Source organism: Aspergillus ruber (assembly GCF_000600275.1).
Source record: "Aspergillus ruber CBS 135680 unplaced genomic scaffold scaffold00004, whole genome shotgun sequence".
Taxonomy (NCBI): domain Eukaryota; kingdom Fungi; phylum Ascomycota; class Eurotiomycetes; order Eurotiales; family Aspergillaceae; genus Aspergillus; species Aspergillus ruber.
In genome coordinates, this window is record NW_024467300.1 from 241804 (window position 1) to 261502 (window position 19699).

A 19699-nucleotide genomic window follows, 5' to 3' on the forward strand; every position below is an offset into this window, starting at 1 on the left:
GGAATGTAATTCTCTAATTGTGTACGAGATAATCCGATTGCTCTGGATGGGGAAAACCGTGTTCGCTCATTGTCCCAATTCCCAGGGATGCCATGACGGAAGGAATACAATCTAAGAGAGGGGTGTTTAACCGGACTTGTAGGTTTGCCAGACTGGAAGAAGATATTCGTTAGACAATCGCTTTCCAGACATGGTAATTGTAGGGAGGACAAGGGCATACCAGCAATGGCGAAGGGTGTACCGAAACCAACAGCTATAACAATCCAAATGTCAGCCCACACACATCTGCAACTCCGAGTGACAGGGATAACCGACTCATGAAGGCCCAGTATCTCAGGAAGAAGAACCGGGTCAGAGGGTTGAAAGGAATGTTTGAGCGAGGGCCCTCGGGGTAGTGGTATGGGCTACCGAGCTGGGCGCGAGTGGTGGAGAAACCACGGCGAGCAACGGCGGAGGTGGCCATTCTGGCGCGGAGAGCGACGGCAGCGTTCATCTTGATACGGCGTTAGATACAATTGACAGCAAATTCATTGACAGTAAACATACCTTTGCGGTGCGAGCAAACAGGGCGCGATAGTCCGGTGTGGAGGGGGAATCAGGCAATCAATCGATAAATACGGGAGCGAAGTTGCTCAGAAGCGGCTTCGGCGGTTCTGCGGAAGCGCGATCACGTGGGACCTTCCTATTTTAGACGGTTTGACCGGCGGCCACTGAAAAGAATCCGCGGGCCAATCACACGCCGCCTTCCGTAAAGAAACCGTGAAATTTGTCGCGGTATCTGTTGCGCTCACAAACACATACAGTACCAGTTCGTTCATCCTTTGCGGATTTCGCTGACAATGGATGAGCTTTTCGATGTGTTCGATCAGCCTCAGACGATCAAGCCGTCTGACGCACCTAGACGGCCGAAGAAGGACAAGAGCAAAAAGCGTCAAGCCAACGGCGATGTCAAAGGAAACGGTGCAGCGAAGGAAGATGAAGATACGATCGTTACAGATGCGCCTCCCGCCGAGGACATTGACGATGATGTTGCAGAACCTGCCGTGATCGAAGACCCTACCCCCGAAACTAGCAAGAACGAACAGCCCGATACGAAACGGCCGCGACTCGAGAACGAACCGGAACCCGTGGTGTTGGATACCTTTGAGACAGCGCAGGAACGTGAGTTGGAAGCATCTGCCGGCCTCCAGACCACTCAAGATCAAGAGCCAGTGAAGCTGTCGCATCAAGTCCGACACCAGGTCGCGATTCCGCCAGGTTACCCGTACGTTCCTATTTCACAACACAAGCCTCCAGAGAACCCCGCCAAAGTGTGGCCTTTTACGCTCGATCCTTTCCAGCAAGTCGCCGTCTCGTCAATTCAGAGGGAGGAGAGTGTTCTCGTGTCCGCCCACACTAGTGCCGGAAAGACCGTCGTCGCAGAATATGCCATTGCACAGTGTCTGAAGAACAACCAGCGAGTCATCTACACTAGTCCCATCAAGGCGCTTAGCAATCAGAAGTATCGGGAGTTTGCAGCGGAATTTGGAGATGCTGGTTTGATGACAGGTGATGTTACAATCAACCCTACTGCGACATGCCTTGTCATGACAACGGAGATTCTTCGATCAATGTTGTACCGTGGCTCAGAAATCATGCGTGAAGTCGGATGGGTTATTTTTGATGAAATTCACTATATGCGCGATGCGATCCGGGGTGTTGTTTGGGAAGAAACCATCATTCTCTTACCGGATCAGGTCCGATATGTCTTCCTCTCTGCGACCATTCCCAACGCCATGCAATTCGCCGAGTGGGTTACAAAAATGCACAATCAACCATGTCACGTCGTATATACGGACTTCCGGCCAACGCCGCTCCAACATTATTTCCATCCTCATGGGGCTGAAGGTATCCACCTCATTGTTGATGAAAAAGGAGTCTTCCGCGAGGAGAACTTCCAAAAGGCAATGAGTGCCATCGCAGATAAGAAAGGGGACGATCCTGCGGATGCCATGGCTAAAAGAAAGGGCAAGGGCAAGGATAAGAAGCTGAATAAGGGTGGCACACAAGAGCAGAACGACATCCAGAAGATTATCAGGATGATTATGTTCAAGAATCTCAATCCGGTTATTGTTTTCAGTTTCAGCAAGCGCGAATGTGAGAATGGTGCAATTCAGTTGAAAAAGCTATCATTCAACGACGATTCAGAAAAGGAGATGGTAAGCAAAGTTTTCAATAGCGCCATCGAGATGCTGTCTGAAGATGATCGGAACCTGCCACAAATTCAAAACATCCTGCCACTGCTCCGGAGGGGTATTGGTGTTCACCACTCTGGTCTTCTTCCGATTCTCAAAGAGACCATTGAGATTCTTTTCCAAGAGGGTCTCATCAAAGTCCTGTTTGCCACTGAAACATTCTCTATTGGTCTGAACATGCCTGCGAAGACCGTGGTGTTTACTAGTGTCCGGAAGTTCGACGGGTTCAGCCAACGTTGGGTGACGCCTTCAGAGTTCGTCCAGATGTCGGGTCGTGCTGGACGAAGAGGTCTCGATGACCGTGGTATTGTTATCATGATGATAGGAGAGGAAATGGACCCGGCAGTGGCCAAGGAGATCGTTCGTGGTGAACAGGACAGGCTTAACTCGGCTTTCCACTTGGGCTACAACATGGTTCTCAACTTAATGCGTGTTGAGGGTATCTCACCGGAATTCATGCTCGAGAGATGTTTCTTCCAATTCCAAAACACCGCGAATGTTTCGCATTTTGAGAAGCGTACGTGCACACCCATGGCTTGTAATTTACTCACTTCCAGTACTAATCATTGTGTACAGAGCTTCTTGAATACAACGAGCAGCATGCCAACATGAAGATTTCTGATGAAGGAACCATTCGGGAGTACTACGAGACGAGGGACCATATTGACAAGCTTACTGAAGACGTGAAATACGTTATGATGCATCCGAATTACTGCTTGCAATACTTCCAACCCGGCCGCTTCATCCAGATCCAGCACAAGGGCCTTGATTTTGGCTGGGGCGTCCTCGTGAATTACAAGGAACGCAAACAATTCAAGAAGCCCGAAGAGATCCCCGATAATCAGAAATATGTCGTCGACGTCTTATTAAATGTTTCTGATGGAACGTCTGTTGGCACCAAGACTTACGAAGATCTGCCATCCGGCGTCTACCCTCCAAAGGATGGTGAAAAAGGCAAAATGGAGGTTGTGCCGGTCATGCTCTCCTGCGTCAGTGCCATTTCGCATATCCGAGTTCACTTACCGAAGGACCTGAAGTCAGCAGACTCGAGGAACAGCGTGAAGAAGGTCATCAGCGAGGTTCAAAGACGGTTCCCTGACGGTGTTGCTCTTATCGACCCACTCGAAGACATGCAGATCAAGGACGAGAGCTTCAAGAAGAATCTAAGGGTAAGATGCTCCTTACTACTTTGCGTTATTTAACCCACTGCGCGTTGTTGATGCTAACTGCAAAATACAGAAAATTGAAGTTCTCGAATCCCGTCTTCTTTCGAACCCCTTGCATAATTCGCCACGGTTGCCAGAGCTGTATGAGCAATACTCCAAGAAGGTGGAGCTGAGTGACCAGATCAAGGACACCAAGAATAAGATTAAGGATGCCATGGCCATTATGCAGCTTGAAGAGCTGAAGTGTCGCAGACGGGTGCTTCGTCGATTCGGGTTCCTCAACGAAGCGGATGTTGTTCAGTTGAAGGCACGTGTGGCGTGTGAAATCAGTACGGGCGATGAGCTGATGCTCAGTGAGCTTCTGTTTAACGGTTTCTTCAACAATCTTACGCCGGAACAAATCGCAGCGATCATCAGCGTGTTCGTGTTTGAGGAGAAGTCGAAGGAGACCCCCGCCCTGACAAGGGACGAACTTGCCAAACCCCTCAGGGAAATCCAAAATCAGGCCCGTACCGTCGCCAAGGTCTCCCAGGAATCTAAGCTGGCAGTAAACGAGGACGAATATGTGAATAGTTTCCATTGGGAACTTATGGAAGTTGTTTACGAGTGGGCCAACGGCAAATCGTTTTTTGAAATTTGGTAAGTTTTGAGTGTCCCCGCCGCCATCCCCGACGGTCCCCGACAGTCCTACCGTCGTATCTCAGATGCTAACCGATTCGATCCAGCAAAATGACCGACGTCTACGAAGGTAGTTTGATCCGTGTTTTCCGCCGGCTGGAAGAGTGTTTGCGACAGATGGCACAGGCTGCCAAGGTCATGGGCAGCGAAGAGCTGGAGGGTAAATTTGAGGAGGCTCTGACCAAGGTGCGCCGGGACATCGTTGCAGCTCAGTCTTTGTATCTGTAGATAATTCGTATACCTTTTTTTTTTTTTTTTTTTTTTTTTTTTTTTTTACCTCATTATGTCTAGTTTAGATTGGTGTCGGTGTTCTGCATTCTCCGGCGTCGGGTTATAGAAAAAGGAATTCTACGATTTTTCTGAGCTTCTTTCACCGTGTGTATCTGGTCGTACGCGAAAGAAACATATGAAACTAGAGAATTCTTTATTTCATTCTGATATAGTCGCATAGTTGTAACGGTATAAGTGACTCTATTGCTGTGTCATGACCTGCGCAAGAGGCGTGCGTCGTCTGCCGCTCCACCGCTTTTCTCTTCTTTTCTCAGGCTCTCCCCACCATTATTCCCTCTCTTTACCAGGCAAATTCTCGCTCCTTTCTTTCTGTTATTGATTCTGTTATTTTCTTGTCTTTTCCCTTGCATCACTCCTGAATCTCTCTTCAAATATCCTGCTTCGACCACCTCGTGCCCGACTAGTGCTGTGTCTTCTTCCCGGACGCTCTCCAACCCCAACAACTCCCCTATCGAAATCACTGCGTATCCGGCCATCATGAACAGCCTGGTGGCTACACCACCTGTGCCGCCTCATTTCTACGAGCCTCCTCATCTTTCTCCATCTCGTCCAAGTAAGCTCAAATCCGGGGGTTACACTTTAAATTCCAAATCGGTGGTACTGACTGCAGAATCTCCTAGTGTCCACTCCGATCCATTACTCCAGCAACCGCAAGCGGAAAGCTGATGATGACAACGACCATGACGGACGCATGTCAGCTTCTCCCACCAACTCCCCTGCCTTTGCTCCACGACCGCTCCCTTCTGGCCGCATCTCAAAGCGTGCTCGGCCGAACGTCTTTGGCCGACCGCTCTCCCTTCCCCGTTTGATGGAAACCCTTGATACCGATGCCTTACGGGGGGTCCTGCGATCCATGTGCGAACGCCACCCAGATCTAATGGATGAGGTCGTTCACACCGCTCCTCGACCGAGTGTCACATCAGCTCTTCAGGTGCTTCGAAATTACCAGTCGCACCTTCAGTCCTCGTTTCCGTTGGGTGGCAACCCGGGCTCCGACTATTCCTACAACCGAGTTCGACAGCCCTTGGGGCAATTGTTGGATGCTTTGAGCGATTTCACGCCGCATTTCCTGCCACCAAATGAATCCCAGCCATCGACATCGTTAAATTACCTGGATGAGGCGACGGATATTGTGCATTCCTTACCGCGATGGACCACACCACAGAACAACATCGAACGAGAATCCGCCTACGATGAAATCTGCAAGGCCTGGATCTTGGTGATCAGAGAAGCGGCCAAACGTGGTGGGGGCATTCAGTTACAATACGGAGGCTGGGACCAGAAGTTGCACAAACACAATCAGAATTCCGGAGGCAAGCTGCAAGCGGCCGTTCAGGAGTTGGGTTCTAGTCTCGGATGGATGCACGGACCAGAGTCTCAAACTTACGGAGGTTCTGGTAGTAATGAGCTAGGATCTATCAGAGAGCAACTGCTTTCTGGAACTTACGGCCTCGGAACCCCGGTCAAGGTTGGACCTTGGTAATCAACTACGACCGCTTCTTTTCCCGGGCAAGACACGAACTGCATTATTATTTTCCTTCGTCTCGATTCGCAAAACAAACCAAAAGGAAATTCCGATGATACGGATCCTCGACAGCTCGTATCTACGTACGATATGATCACGATACCTACTGCATGTTACTAGAGTTGAGTCAACTGGCGTTTACAGTGTGCAAAGAGGACTTTTTTTTTTTTTTTTTTAACTTTTCCGTGTGCAATACTTTGGATATTTGTCTCGTCACCTTCTTCTTTTCTCTTGTCTTCTGGGTTCCCGAGTTTAACATCATTGCATCATTGTTCGTTTCCTTCAGATTGCACCGTGTCTATTGTGGAATATCTGCTTTTGTTTTCCGTTTTTCTTTCTTTTCATCGTTTATCTTATATCTCTTTTGTATCTCTCTCCCATTCCGCTTCCCTTTTTTTAATTTTTATTTTTTTTTTTTTTCTTAATGTCTTGCTACATATCTGCTTAGCATATGGGAAGTCAAGAGCTGATAAATTTATGACTGCCTTAAGCCTGCACCTGCAATGCTTCTTCCCACCTGTTTTGTATACCCTTTTCCTTGTGTTTTATTCTCTCACCCGATGGCTTTTTCTATTTTCTTTGGATGTTTCGTTTATATACTGCAACTATTCGTAGGTCGGGTTCTGTCAAGTAAAAATAGCAAAAACGAACAGTTGAGCATAAAGCAATTCGTTTATATTGTGTATCCCGTGTCTCAAAAGAGGTATTTTTGGTTGTCCATTGCGCGACAACCGAGTCGAGCACAGCTGGTCACTGACACAATTGGGCAGCAACAGAATTTTATTCGTAAGGGACATTCAACTGTTACTCATCAGGTTTCACTTGTTGCCCCGGTGGAATGGCGCTCTTTTGGGCTCCTAGCTTACGATCTGTAATATTTGCCACCTTTATTATATGTACGGAGTATGTGTCCATTGTATGTCAGATATTCTGTACAATGCACTGAGGTCTATGCACTGTGTTACTCTTTTAGGAGCATCCACTCCTCTGTATTTTAACGTTCTTATCGTCTGCCTTGCCCTGCTACTTACCAGCTTCATTCTCTTTCACCCTCAGCCTTCCATCTCGCCTACTTCAGCATGACTACCCATGGCCTATTGTTTCGCTTAGTTCCCTTATTAATAACGAGGCAATAGATATCTTGGAATGGGGCCAACGGCTTCAAAATACCGAACAAAGTCCACGAGGTGCATTTTCCCTGGCTATCAGATTCCGTCAAGATGTATCCTCAACTGTTAACGAAAAAGGAAGCATTCTTGTGTCTCATAAGCAGCTTGCTCTCATGTCTTCAACAAAACTACATCCAATATATACTTCCTTGTATGACGAGCTATCATGGGCCTTTAGCCCTATGCATCAACCAGAAAAGGGCCAGACGCGAGAGTCATACCAGAGGAAACCCAACATTATCCATGGAGATGGAGTCCGAATGGAAAGAGTACCTCTCCGGCCTTCATAAAGACAGTGACGTTTGGCTGTCACCAGACGTTATGTTGGTTTTGAAACGGTCTAAATTGTGGCAAAAAGGTCATAGGCGAATCATTGAGGCCCTAGCCCAGAGACGTCCCTCGTGATCCAACGGAAATATAGTCGTCCAGTACAAGGATACATACGACAATGAAGAAACCCGTTCAGGTTCATCACAATATCTTCATTGGCGTAACACGGTCAGCATAGTCTTCATTGAAGCAAAGAAACGGCGTCTTCGTGGAGGAGACACTCATTTACGCCTTGACACCTGGTTGAATATTGAAAACAGCCTGCTGTCATTCCCCTTCCCGCCACAGAAAATATATCATATGAAGATGATCTGCATAGTAAGCTTCTTTTGGGGCCTGGACATGATCCTGCCACATTCGAACACCTTAAACAGAGAAACCTAGGTCCACCGTGCCTGTTGAAGTACCATACTCTCTCCGCTATCAGGAAGCAGCGCTCTGGACGCAGACACATGGCTTCTTACGGACAAAGCAAAGACATCGAGACTGACAATGACATACCACCAAACGACGTCGAATGACAGCGGAACAAGTTATTGTGGAACCCAAAAATTGTCTTAGAGGTATACAAAGAACCTAAGTGAGGTCAAAATATTTGTTCAGGATTGGCGGCTCTCGCATGGAACAGCGCAGCGTATCAGAACGCAGCCACTTCGCCCAGAATCGTAAGACGAAGACTTAAGCCGTGGAGAGTAGCCCGGTAATAATGCTATCTAATCTCCTGGGGCTCTATAGTATCACTCCAAGCAGCGAAATGTCCCAACAAATACGCTTGCCAATTTGGTTTAGCGGTATATAAAACCGGACACATGAATAAGTCGAAAGCAGCGCGGACACTGGACTGACCAATTAACAGGTCCTTTGCATTCCTTTCCAATATCACTACGTCCATCTTTCGCGTGTTACCGATCTTGTGAATCGCCCGTCAAACACGTCGGGGATGCTAGCATCTGGCAACCAGAGACAACTAACTTCATGGTATAGTGGGGTATGTTACAACCATCTTGATCATATCAAGACTACAAAGAACTGTAATGGAAACAAAGAGACAGAGCACCAGGAATGGCACCACAGGGCCGGATGGAGTGATGTCCATGCATGTGATAATAGACTCTAGTGCTCGTCAGGCTATTCAATCCAGGCCCGACGTCTTGGGATCTGTAACCCAATACTCCAATTCCGATGCGTGACTTGCAACTAACCAGCCCGGTCTATCCATTTAAATTTTAACTATTCAGGGAAAGACCCACGCTGTTGACCTACCCAACATGTTGAGGGGCGGCTTTCCACATAAGATACGGTTTTAGAAGGGTGACCAATAAGCACTGAAATACCAATATATGCATGTTGAGTTGGCCGAAGGCTACCAAGTATTGGCACTGAGATCTCATTTGATATCTAAATCTGCAGGTATGATTTGTATCAGAGTTGCCTGGTCAAGTGTCGCAAGTATTGTTCGGTATTCTATGTTTCAATATCATGAGGGATTGATGTGGCATAACAGGTGTTAGTTGGATTACTGTAGATATATAGTAGCTATGGATATAATGTCATGGCCATGGATCGTAACATAAGATAGAAAGGAAAATAACCGTTGAGAAAGTGAACGCATCACAACACTAAGGCCTGCTTTATAGTCTTGAAAAACCATTTTGCATCCTCCCATCCACCTCCATCTCCTGGTTTGTCAACCATGGGAGTAAAATTCTCGTCGTCTCTGCTGAAGATCGTAGCGATGTCCGAATAATCTTCCAGATGCTTATCAACTGCTCCTTCTGGTGTAACTTGACGATCTTCTACGACCCGTTCACCATGGGGAGCAGTTGGATCATGGTTATCGCGGTTATCAGGCCCAGCTGAGAATAACGCCGGCCACTCATCGACACCAAAGAACGTCCACTCAACCATCCGATCCAGCCAGCTGCCTAGCCCGAACCCACTCTCGCGCGTCAACCGCTGCATCTCCTTTTCGTCGATTTCGTCCTCAGAATCAGAGGACGCGCCGGAAGCATATGGCGATGATGATGATGCACCATCATCCACGTTCATGTCCACATCAGCATTGTGCTGCATATTGACCATTTCAGCTCGGATCCGCTCGTCCACGGCGTCTGGAGTAAATTCGCTTTTCTCGCTAGCGGATGTAGGTACCCAAGTATAAGAGGATGTCATCTCAAGACCCGATGTGGCCAAATCAGGCTTGCTACCCCGTCTACTAGATTGAGAACCCGGTCTAGACGGGGTAGACATCCCCAATTTCTGACTAGCCGCCTTGCTATTGGTACTGCTGCGGGGCCGCGATGACGACGAGGCTGTAGCTGCAGCTGCAGGTTCCTCAATGTAGGAGTTATAGTTATTGTTGGCAGCCTCCGAGGCCAGACTCGTCGAACTCGCCCGTTTTACCAGCCAGCTCTGACCCTTCTCCTCTAATGTCGATGAGGCAAGCATAATCCCTGTCCGGTGCATCCATTCCGAGTCACTATCGACCGAGCGCCGCGTGCGAGACGAGGAAGACCGACGCCGCATCCTTGTACCATCCAGGTGCATGCGACTTGAGCTCTTGCTCCGGCCATGGCGTGTACGTGTACGGGAGGTACTGCGAGACTGTGACTGCGATAACACACCGGGGGTTCCTGGAACGGACATGCTGGAGAGGTATGACGAGGGTCTTGGGGTGCTAGTGTAGTCGTTGGCGCTGGGTGGGCGTTCAGTTTCTGGGCTTGCGGATCGCGCTGAGTAGTAGCCTTGAGATTCACTCTCGAGATCGTCATCGTCTATGGGGTAACGGGGGTTCAAAGGGGTAAGCGAGAGGTGGTTGAAGGAAGGGTAGGAGCGGCGGGATTGGAAGCCGGAGCGGGATGAGGAGCGCTGTTTGGTCAGTGGATGTAGGGTTAAATGGACGTAAAGGGTAACATACCTCCATGGCGAAAATGCCTAGACAATGGTGACAATATCCCTGAAGCTATGAAAGGTGAAAATCGGGGAGAAAGAGGGAGAGCAGGCGAAATACAGTAGACTCCGCCCGAGACACTTTCATGTGAAAGCGCACAGCTGGCGACATTTGCGCTGTACAGTGCTGTACAACAGAATGCGCTGGACGTTCTTATAGAAAAAAATAGTGTTATTTTTTTCTCCAATTCAGATTTCATTCTTTTCTTAACAAGAAAAATCAGAAAAATGCGATGTTATAAAATTTGCTGACTTATACAAGAGAGAATCCGGGGTAATCCCCGCATTTCTACAGAAAAGTAGATTCGTGACGCTATAAATACAGGAGCCATCATTTCCGTCACTAGATTGATTGTAGATTTTTTTTTTTAACCGACATTTTCGTTCACTCAATTTTGCCCTTGTTGACCACGAAGCCTTCAAGTGCAGAAATGGCAGCCCACAGTCGGTTCTCAGCTTCAGGGAAGACCAACGACCGGTTGCTGTAGAAGACCTCATCGGCGACTTCTTCAGGGTGGCGGGGCAGGCAGTGCATGAACTTCCAGTGTTCCTTGGCACCGCCCCGTTTCGCAAGGTCCGCAGTAATTTGGAAGCCCTCGAACTCCTTGATCTTCTGGATCTTCTCAGATTCCTGTCCCATTGACACCCAGGTATCCGTCACCAGCACGTCCGCATCCTTAACAGCCTCCTCAGGAACGTTGGTCTGGGTCAGTTTTCCAGCATTGGGGGCACCCTCGCCGGCCTTCTTGATGATCTCTAGCATGTGAGGAGGAATCTCATAACCCTTGGGTGTAGCGACGGCAATGTCCACACCCAATTTTGCTGCACCAATGGCCATATCAAACAAGACGTTGTTTGCGTCTCCAACCCACGCAATCTTCAATCCCTCCAATCCTAAGCTAGACAGGTTGTGGCCCTTGGACGGGAAACTCTCGTAAATAGTCTGAAAGTCGGCAATGGCTTGTAATGGGTGGTACGAGTCGCAGAGGGCGTTAATCACAGGTGAAGTCGAGTGCTTCGCAAGATCCGCAACATCGGAGTGTTTGTTGACCCGGGCTACAATACACGAAACCATAGACGAAACCACCACAGATGTGTCGTAGAGTGACTCATTGACACCAAGCTGAATATCATCCTTGCCCAGGAACATCGGATGGCCACCCATCTGCACAACGGCGCCCTCCGTCGAGATTCTGGTGCGAGTACTCCGCTTGCTGAAGATCATGGCCACAGTCTGTCCGGACAACGAACCCATCAAGTTCTGGGGCATTGTGCCAGATTTGATGGCCCGTTTGTGCGAAGATGCATTGCGAACGAGAGCAGTGAATTCGACAGGCGTCAAGTCGGCAATCGAAAGGAGATGGCGAGGTGCGAAAGGCGAGGTGGGAGGCATGGCGGGCGATGAGGGGGAGGTGGAGGAATATTGGCGCACAGCTTTGGTTGGAATTGACTTGTAGCTGGCAGTGCGGGCAGCAGCGGCCAATCTGAGACCGCAAGACATGGTGTTCGGAGGAGAGTTAATAATGTGGATATCTGATATGAACAATTGCTTTGTATTCAATCAGAATCCAGAGATTTCAAAAGAACAGCGCCGGAAAGCGTTCAAAAATAAATGAGTCAATGTAGCACAGAAAATAATAATGATGCGGTCGTCGTACGGTATGTTTGGTATGGTACTGGTATGTAATATATATATATCCGGTAATACAAATACGCCTTACGTCGATGATCATCACCAGTTGGCGCTGGGAGAGCTTCAACTATTCCGTTTCTGTCTTCAACAACATCACACCATCATTCTTAACTCTTATATATTCATCGACCATACTCTTCTCTTGGTTTCTCCATCTCCATTCTGACCATAACTTGTACAATTTGTATCCTCTCCCCACTCTCTATCTGTCTATCTCTCGATATCATCTTATCTCCCGTTCTCCCCACCCGTTCCAGCCGTCATGGCTGATGAGGAAGATAGACCTCTGCTGGACGGAGGCCCTGAATCATCCTCTCATCCTCAACCTCCATCGGCCATGGACTCTTCGGCGACTCTGATGGAACAAGAACCCAGACCGTATGAATTGGCCTCCGAATCGACACCACTATTAGCCCGTCGGGACGATGATGAAGCGTTGGCGTATGGGACGGACACAACACAGCGTCGCTCTTCATTTTCAGACGATGTCTCGAAAAAGTCTAGATCCCGGTTACGGTGGCCGATTATATTTACCTTGGTCTTATTGGCAACCGTCCTGGCCGTCCTGATATTTGCGTTTGCTGCGCCGGCTGCGGTAAAGCGATACGCAGAGGAAGCTACTGTATTTAAACCCACGCATCTATCGATTGATTCGGCAACATCAAATGGAGTCCAAGCTCGTGTACAAGGGGATTTCGTTTTCGATGCCAATCGCGTACAAAGAGGGACTGTTCGAAACCTTGGTCGCATGGCTACATGGATAGGAAGGGAGATCGAAACCAGCCAGTCGGATTTAGAAGTATATCTGCCAGAATACGGAAATGTGCTCGTTGGGACCGCATCGTTACCGTCGATTAAAGTTAATGTCCGGAATGGACACACAAATCATGTCGATGTCCTGGCCGATCTGGCAACAGGGGATATCCCCGGCATCCGTGCAGTGGCCATGGATTGGCTGGAAGGAAGACTTGGTCAGTTACGGGTCAAGGGAAAAGCGACGTTACATTTAAAGTCTGGATTATTGAGCCTTGGGAGGCAAACAGTTTTCAAGTCCATTGCTTTTGAAGGTTTGTATTGGGTCACTGCTACTCCTTTGATTAGAAATGCTAATAGTACTTATAGAAAGCGACTTCCCTCGTATACCTGACATCAAGGTCGACAAGTTGATTGTGCGTGACCAAGATATTTCTGCGGAAAAGGGCGCAATGGTAGTTGATGCCTCCATCACTACCATGCTCGATTTACCATTTGCTGTCCGAATTCCCCCGCTTGGGTTCAAAGTCCTCGTTCCCAACTGCTCGCCAGGTGAACCCCATATCTCTGTGGCGGATGTCCGGACCGAGGAAGTCCAGATTGACCCAGATCAATTTACTAGGATGGACGTCGGTGGCTTGATCAAGGGTCTTTCTGAAGAATTGACGACAACTTGCCCGGGGCAGGAAGACTCGCCGCTTGACTTCCTTGTGAGGAGTTATATCAACGGCCGCACAACTACAATATATGTCCGAGGAGCTGAAAGCGCCTCCCTGGGCACGCCATTATGGATGGTGGATCTTCTGAAAAGCGTCACGGTACCATTGCAGTTCACTGGGCATGCCTTGGACAACCTTATCCAGAATTTCACCATGTCAAATGTGCATTTCTCTCTTCCTGACCCATTTGCGAATCCAAATTCTCCGGAAGCATCTCCCAGAGTCTCGGCTTTGGTGAAAGTCCTCATTGAACTGCCAAAGCAGTTAAACTTGACGGTGGACATTCCGCACATTCGCGCAGATGCTAATGTGTTATACCACGGAAAGAAGCTTGGAGTTCTGGAACTGCATAAGTGGCAGCCTGCAAATTCGACTCGAACGGTAGACGCGAATGGCTCCCCCGCTTTGTTTGTGGACTTTACCATGAAGGACGTACCGCTCCGAGTCACGGACGAGGATGCCATGGCTGATATCCTCCAAGCATTGATTTTCCTAGGAAAATCGGTTCAGCTTCATATCGCCGCGGCTGTAGATACTGAAGTCGCAACAGGGCTGGGGAACGTTGCTGTGCGTAGGGTACCAGCAGAGGGGGATGTGGACGTCAAGCGTAAGTCTGCACATCTCTACACCCTACCATTAGCTGATTGACATTTTAGCTCCATACGGTGGCTCCCTCAATCAACTGAACCCACGGGTTGAGTCTCTGGAACTAGGACCGACCACTGAATCTTCGGCTCTTATAAAAACCAGGATAAACGTTACAAACCCGACAGAGTACTCTGCAACTGTACCACTAGCAGACTTCGTGTTGCTCTATAACACTACTCCGGTTGCTCATGTCTCAACTCGCGATATCTCAATTGTCCCTGGAGTGAACACGGGTATTCCAGTCGATTTTCTCTGGAGCCCTATGGACGCAAGTGGATCAGATGGCATAAGCGCTGGTCGCGAAATGATGTCACAATATGCTTCTGGTGAGTATATACCCTTTGCCGTCTCTTCTACTTTTGACACCGGGTGCCAGGTTACAATACTACGGTCTCCATTAAGACCCACCAGGGCACATTTCCCACGTTTCCCAAGCTTGGTGAAGCAATGTCTAAATTGGCATTTGATATGCAAGTGCCACAACTTCCTGTTCCTCGATCTCACGATGATACCAATGATGATGGCAAGTCGCACTTTGTTCAATCCGCAATGTACGTGACCTATACTGGAGACTGTTATTGAGTTTAACTCACCTGAACTTTAGGGTACTATTGTCTTCTTTTGCTTGATTTTGCGTATACCTGAAGACACTTGGTTTGCTCTTTTCGGTGGGCATTTCTCACCTTCTTATATCTGATGTGCCCCATGCATTTTCCCCAAGACGTAAGTCGTCTCATGGACAGCTAACCTTGAGTGTGCTTTCAGCTACATCTCTTTTCATCAACTGCCGATTTCATTATATCTTCGCCCCTATCCAAAACCACGATTGAGATTACCTCAGTGAATGCCACCGCATTCTACGAGCATGACGAGGTTGTTGGTCAGATTGATTATCGATTTCCTTTCCATGTACCACCGGGACTTTCACGCTCTCCCCGGTTGCCTGTTGACTTGGATCTCTCGACCATTGGCTATGGTGCTATTAAGGAGGCCCTGGGAGGCTCTTTGAAAATGAATACATTGGCTGAAGTTGGCGTTCGGATTGAACACTATAGAACTATAATCGACTATAGCGGCAGGGGAATCTCAGCCCATATTCGGCTTTGATTTCTGCTCTTTTGGGGGAAGGGGATTTCCTTTTATTCTTGGTGAAGAACTCATTGGATGATATGACACTGGCGTTCAGGTTAGGCTTTTTGGGTACTGAAAGGTCGTATTCTTATATCAATCTCAATTAGACACGGTCAACATTGCTACAGCCATTATCCCATTCCGTACAATACACACCAAACGGTAAGACAGAAAAGTATTAATTCACAACGGATTTTACAGACAACGGAAGTTTACAATATCAGTTGCGTGTAGGCATCAAACTAAACCAGGATAAATAAACAAAAATATAGCTCATGTTCTTTTCATACAGAATAACTCATAGCGGACATATTCTGTTTAACCAGGAGGAAGAGTGCTTGCATCGACAACATCAGCAGCCTCCTTCTCGGCCTCCTCAGCCGGCTCGAAAAGAGGAGAGCGAGGCAAGGCCATCAGACCAGTTCTAGTCGACTCGAGGATACCGAAAGGAGCAATCAACTTCATGAATGAGTCGATACGGTTAGGCTTTGCGGAGCTGTTGATCACATCGGTTAATATTTCTTCAGGGTTAATGAATAAAGTTGGTATGAACTTACACTTCAACAATGCAGTTGTTAGTGCTAATGTCCAGAACCTTACCACCGAACTGGTGGGCCAGGCGGGTGATAGCATCCAAGTGCTCGTGCTTGTGTCTGAGAGCTTGACTGGGAGGGAGATGACGGGGGTGGTATTCCTTGTTTTCATTCATCTCCGCAATTGACTTCTTCTCCTTGTGGCCTTCCAGGGTCTCCCCGGGAGTAGTAATCTCACGGTGGTGCTGCAAAAGCTCCTCGAAGAACTCCGGGCCCAGAATGCTAACCTTAGCCAGCAAAAGTTCGCGCTGCACAAGAGCAGAGTCCGTGTAGTCCAGGACAGCCCAGACAGGGACCAGATCATCCAGCTGACGACGAGCCTGCTCGACAACACCGTCCTGACCTTGAAGCACAATAGTCATCCGGGACAGATCCTCCACCTCGGTATTACACACGACCAGACTGTCGATGTTGAAGCCACGAGCAGCTAGAATACCCGAGATCCGGGACAGCACACCGGGCTCGTTCTGGACGAGACAGTTCAGGACATGGCGCTTGGGCGGGTTCGTCGGCGCCACAGGGGTCTCATACAGAATCGAGGAGACGGCCGTCGGAGCGTCCCATTGTGGGGAGGTATCCGAGACGGGCAGCGGGAGAGGCGAGCGACGGTGTAAGGCCTTGTAGGCGAGAGCAGAAGTCGAGCTCGACGAGGATCTGGAGAAGGCGAATCGAGGAAGAGCGGGGGCTGCTCGAGGAGCGGTCCTGGCCGCGGTCGAGAGTGTCGATGCGGCCGCGGCCGTCAAGGGACATCGGAAAGCCATGATCACCCGAAACTGGGCCTGCGACAATGGCTAGCAGGCGAAGAAACGGGGGAGCACGGGTCAATTCCTATTCAAGAGCTGTGGATATGAGGCACTAATGCGGCGGCCAACACGAAGCCTCGCATTTTATATCGAAAGGAAAAGACGAACTCCCGAGGTCGGAGCGCTGAGTCATCGCTCGTCACGCGGTGACAGTACCGCTAGTCCCTTAAAGGGGATAGCGGGTGCAGCACCTGATCTGCTGCGTTGAGCCTCACTGAGATCTCTTCTTGGTAATTTGGACTGACGGGGTACACAGCGGCAGGTGATCGCTCTAAGGTCTTTTATTCCATTCCTTAACCATCTTATACTTTGCAGCTCATAGTACTGCCATAACAGAATATCATTCCGGTACATACAAATTCACTTAGTGTCCGCCGGGATCGTCTCGAACTCCACCAAATCCTTTCTCCGTCGTTTTCACAGTCTCTCTACGGAGCACCGTACACCCGACTTGGGATTCTCTGCATATCCTTGCAACTACTCCTTGTCACAAGTTTGTCAGTCGTTTAGTATCTGCCATGGCTGACGACGATCGCCGTAAGCGTTCCCGTTTCGATCAGACGGAACCAGAGCCCCGACGGCCGTCGCGTTTCGACCGTCGTTCTCGATCACCCTCTTCTCGGCAATCCGAAACTACTCGCACTCGCAGCCCTCTTAGTCGCGAACCTGGAAGCCCTGGCGCAGACACGGGAAAGAAATCTACGGGAGACCCTGCCGCAGCCGCAGGTAGGATCACTGTTCTTTGCATATTTGGGTATGAAGTTAGGCTGATTGCGATACACAGCTGCTGCCGCGGCCAAGATCAATGCTCAGTTGCAGGCAAAGAAGGGTATTCAGCATGTTGATGTGCCACCAATTCGCTCGGTAAACATACACTGGGTTGCCAGTTAATCCTGGTTCGCTCGCTGACTTGTTTATCTAGACGTCGAGTCCCGCACCGCAATCCGCTTCGCCGTCGAACGTTGATGCTTCCGGAAAGCTGAATGCCGAGATCTACGTTGCTGATGGAGACTATATCAAAGATATCGAGATCAATGACTTGCGCAATCGCTACACTCTCACAAAAGGCTCTACTCAAAAGATGGTAATTACTCCTTGTTGTACTTGCTGATCCACCAGGCATTTACTGCCAGCTACTACCTACTAGCTGCTTCCTTTCTTTCCTCTTTTTGGTTTCTTATATTTCCAATCCTTATGGTTGTGATAATGCTTACCCAAATTGAAACTGCATAGCATCCACACCCTCATTTGCATCTGCTGACCTCCGCTGCGTGAATTTAGATTAAAGATGAAACTGGCGCGGGTACGCCTTCCATGTTCACTGCTTTTTTGAGTCTAGAAGGAAGCTCATCTCTTTTAATTTTCAAGATGTCACGACCCGAGGCAATTATTATCCGGATAAGAGCTTGGCTACTGCCGCGGTATGTGATACTTTTCCATTTGGTTAAGATACGGCTTGCTAATTAACATTCTCTCATAGAATCCTCCGTTGTTCCTTCATGTGACGAGTACGAACAAGGATGGGCTCGAGAAGGCCGTTGAAATCATCGATGATCTCATGCAGAAGGAACTCCCGAACCTTGTCGATGAACGACGGTTCCGTCGACGTGAGCCGCCGGAGCCAGTGGAACGTGATGAATATGGCCGTGTACGGAATGCTCCTACTACCTCCGGATATTCTTTGCCCTTGACAAACTTAGGAAAGTAAAGAAGAAGCTAATTTCATCACAGCGAAAATGGCCCGAAGAGCGTATTCCTGTTGACCTTGAACCGATTCCCGGATTCAACCTTCGCGCCCAAGTAGTCGGACAGGGCGGTGCTTATGTGAAGCATATCCAGCAAAGAACCCGCTGCAAGGTCCAAATCAAGGGTCGTGGATCTGGCTTCATTGAGCACAACACCGGCAGGGAAAGCGATGAGCCAATGTATCTGCACGTGGCGTAAGTATCACATGTATGTCTCGCTAATAAATCTACACACTAACTATCTGCAGTGGACCCGATCCCAACGATGTCAAGACCGCAAAAGAGCTCTGTGATGACTTGCTCGGCAACGTCCGTGAACAGTACCAACGGTTCAAGGAAAATCCGCCCCAGCACAATTACGGCGGTGGCTACGGTCAGCGAGGAGATCGTCACCATGGTGCACAGGGTGGACAGGGTGGATACGGCGGTGGTGGTTATGGCAGCTACAACAATCATCACCAACAGCAATACTCACCAGCCACGGAAAGCCCATCCGGACAGGCCACCCCTGCAGCATCCACCGCCGGTGCTGGTGCTGGTGCTGGTGCTGCTATTAGCGCAGCTGACTACAGTGCGCAATACGCCCAATACTACGGAACCGACCCGTACGCTGCATATGGCGGTTACCAGAATTATGTCGCCTATTATCAATATTACCAACAGTACGCTCAACAGCAACAGGAACAGCAGCAACAATCGCAAGGTTCTACTCCACAGCCGCCTCCGCCGTCTGGCGAAGCTCCCCCGCCTCCGCCGCCAGGCTCCGGCTCTCCCCCTCCCCCTCCGCCTGGAGGTGGCGGTTACAGCGCTGTAAGTATTAATGTATTAGTGTATAAACCCGCATACTAACATTATCATCTAGGTTCCTCCGCCGCCGGGTCTATGAATTGTACCTTGGATCTCATTTGACACAGGAAGGGTGGAGGCTTACTTAGAACGGGTGGCTTTGTGTTATGGTAGATTTGCGGGCGTGGTTCATCAAAGAACTCTATGTGGACATGCTGATTCTGAAGACCCTGAGTGAGAGGTTGTCAATTCGCTAGCTTGTGGCTGAAGCTGCAGCCAAGTATGTACAGCCATATAGTCTAGAAAGATAGCTAATGTATACCACTCTGAACCCTGTAAGATCCTTTAAATTAATAGACATCAGGAATAACATGTTTTTGAGACCATAGAAATCTTCCACATGCTAAATATTTCCGCCATTCACGACGTTTGCTACTCTCCCCATCGTTGGTTCCTCGCCTGCATCGAGCCCTTCACGTTTGGAGC

The 19699-nt window shown here is 48.9% G+C and overlaps 9 protein-coding genes across 9 annotated transcripts; 5 read left to right on the forward strand and 4 right to left on the reverse strand.

Annotated features, from left to right (window-relative positions):
• Positions 1-39: 39 nt before the first annotated feature.
• Positions 40-613, reverse strand: EURHEDRAFT_409216 (cytochrome c oxidase VIIc family protein). Its single transcript, XM_040781028.1, has 4 exons — positions 547-613; positions 316-493; positions 221-253; positions 40-152 (listed from the first exon to the last, which is right to left on the reverse strand). Exons 2-4 carry the CDS (start codon positions 491-493, stop codon positions 127-129), a joined length of 237 nt encoding a protein of 78 aa, XP_040641607.1. The 5' UTR covers positions 547-613; the 3' UTR covers positions 40-126.
• Positions 614-731: 118 nt separating this feature from the next.
• Positions 732-4315, forward strand: EURHEDRAFT_472311 (ATP-dependent RNA helicase MTR4). Its single transcript, XM_040785345.1, has 4 exons — positions 732-2751; positions 2811-3403; positions 3474-4039; positions 4126-4315. Exons 1-4 carry the CDS (start codon positions 840-842, stop codon positions 4304-4306), a joined length of 3252 nt encoding a protein of 1083 aa, XP_040641608.1. The 5' UTR covers positions 732-839; the 3' UTR covers positions 4307-4315.
• Positions 4316-4846: 531 nt separating this feature from the next.
• EURHEDRAFT_449169 (tethering factor for nuclear proteasome sts1) lies at positions 4847-5852 on the forward strand (the record flags this gene model as incomplete). Its single annotated transcript, XM_040783791.1, has 2 exons — positions 4847-4922; positions 4990-5852. The coding sequence occupies 2 exons, from the start codon at positions 4847-4849 to the stop codon at positions 5850-5852; spliced, it is 939 nt and encodes a 312-aa protein (XP_040641609.1).
• On the forward strand, positions 5774-6391 carry EURHEDRAFT_263036 (uncharacterized protein). The gene has a single exon (XM_040778132.1). It carries the CDS (start codon positions 6005-6007, stop codon positions 6317-6319), a length of 315 nt encoding a protein of 104 aa, XP_040641610.1. The 5' UTR covers positions 5774-6004; the 3' UTR covers positions 6320-6391.
• Positions 6392-8879: 2488 nt separating this feature from the next.
• EURHEDRAFT_409221 (DUF3984 domain-containing protein) lies at positions 8880-10352 on the reverse strand. The gene is made up of 2 exons (XM_040781029.1): positions 10311-10352; positions 8880-10261 (listed from the first exon to the last, which is right to left on the reverse strand). Exons 1-2 carry the CDS (start codon positions 10314-10316, stop codon positions 9005-9007), a joined length of 1263 nt encoding a protein of 420 aa, XP_040641611.1. The 5' UTR covers positions 10317-10352; the 3' UTR covers positions 8880-9004.
• Positions 10353-10727: 375 nt separating this feature from the next.
• argB (ornithine carbamoyltransferase) lies at positions 10728-11735 on the reverse strand (the record flags this gene model as incomplete). The annotated part of the gene is made up of 1 exon (XM_040786117.1): positions 10728-11735. The coding sequence occupies one exon, from the start codon at positions 11733-11735 to the stop codon at positions 10728-10730; it is 1008 nt and encodes a 335-aa protein (XP_040641612.1).
• A 562-nt stretch (positions 11736-12297) lies between these two features.
• Positions 12298-15262, forward strand: EURHEDRAFT_449269 (uncharacterized protein; the record flags this gene model as incomplete). The annotated part of the gene is made up of 5 exons (XM_040783799.1): positions 12298-13102; positions 13158-14114; positions 14164-14481; positions 14532-14710; positions 14921-15262. 5 exons carry the CDS (start codon positions 12298-12300, stop codon positions 15260-15262), a joined length of 2601 nt encoding a protein of 866 aa, XP_040641613.1.
• Positions 15263-15604: 342 nt separating this feature from the next.
• EURHEDRAFT_449624 (acetolactate synthase regulatory subunit) lies at positions 15605-16640 on the reverse strand (the record flags this gene model as incomplete). The annotated part of the gene is made up of 2 exons (XM_040783826.1): positions 15605-15782; positions 15844-16640. The coding sequence occupies 2 exons, from the start codon at positions 16638-16640 to the stop codon at positions 15605-15607; spliced, it is 975 nt and encodes a 324-aa protein (XP_040641614.1).
• A 272-nt stretch (positions 16641-16912) lies between these two features.
• On the forward strand, positions 16913-19465 carry EURHEDRAFT_263415 (KH domain-containing protein). Its single transcript, XM_040778133.1, has 9 exons — positions 16913-17408; positions 17467-17546; positions 17605-17766; positions 17964-17985; positions 18051-18103; positions 18163-18330; positions 18414-18622; positions 18676-19237; positions 19290-19465. The coding sequence occupies exons 1-9, from the start codon at positions 17201-17203 to the stop codon at positions 19311-19313; spliced, it is 1488 nt and encodes a 495-aa protein (XP_040641615.1). The 5' UTR covers positions 16913-17200; the 3' UTR covers positions 19314-19465.
• Positions 19466-19699: the final 234 nt, after the last annotated feature.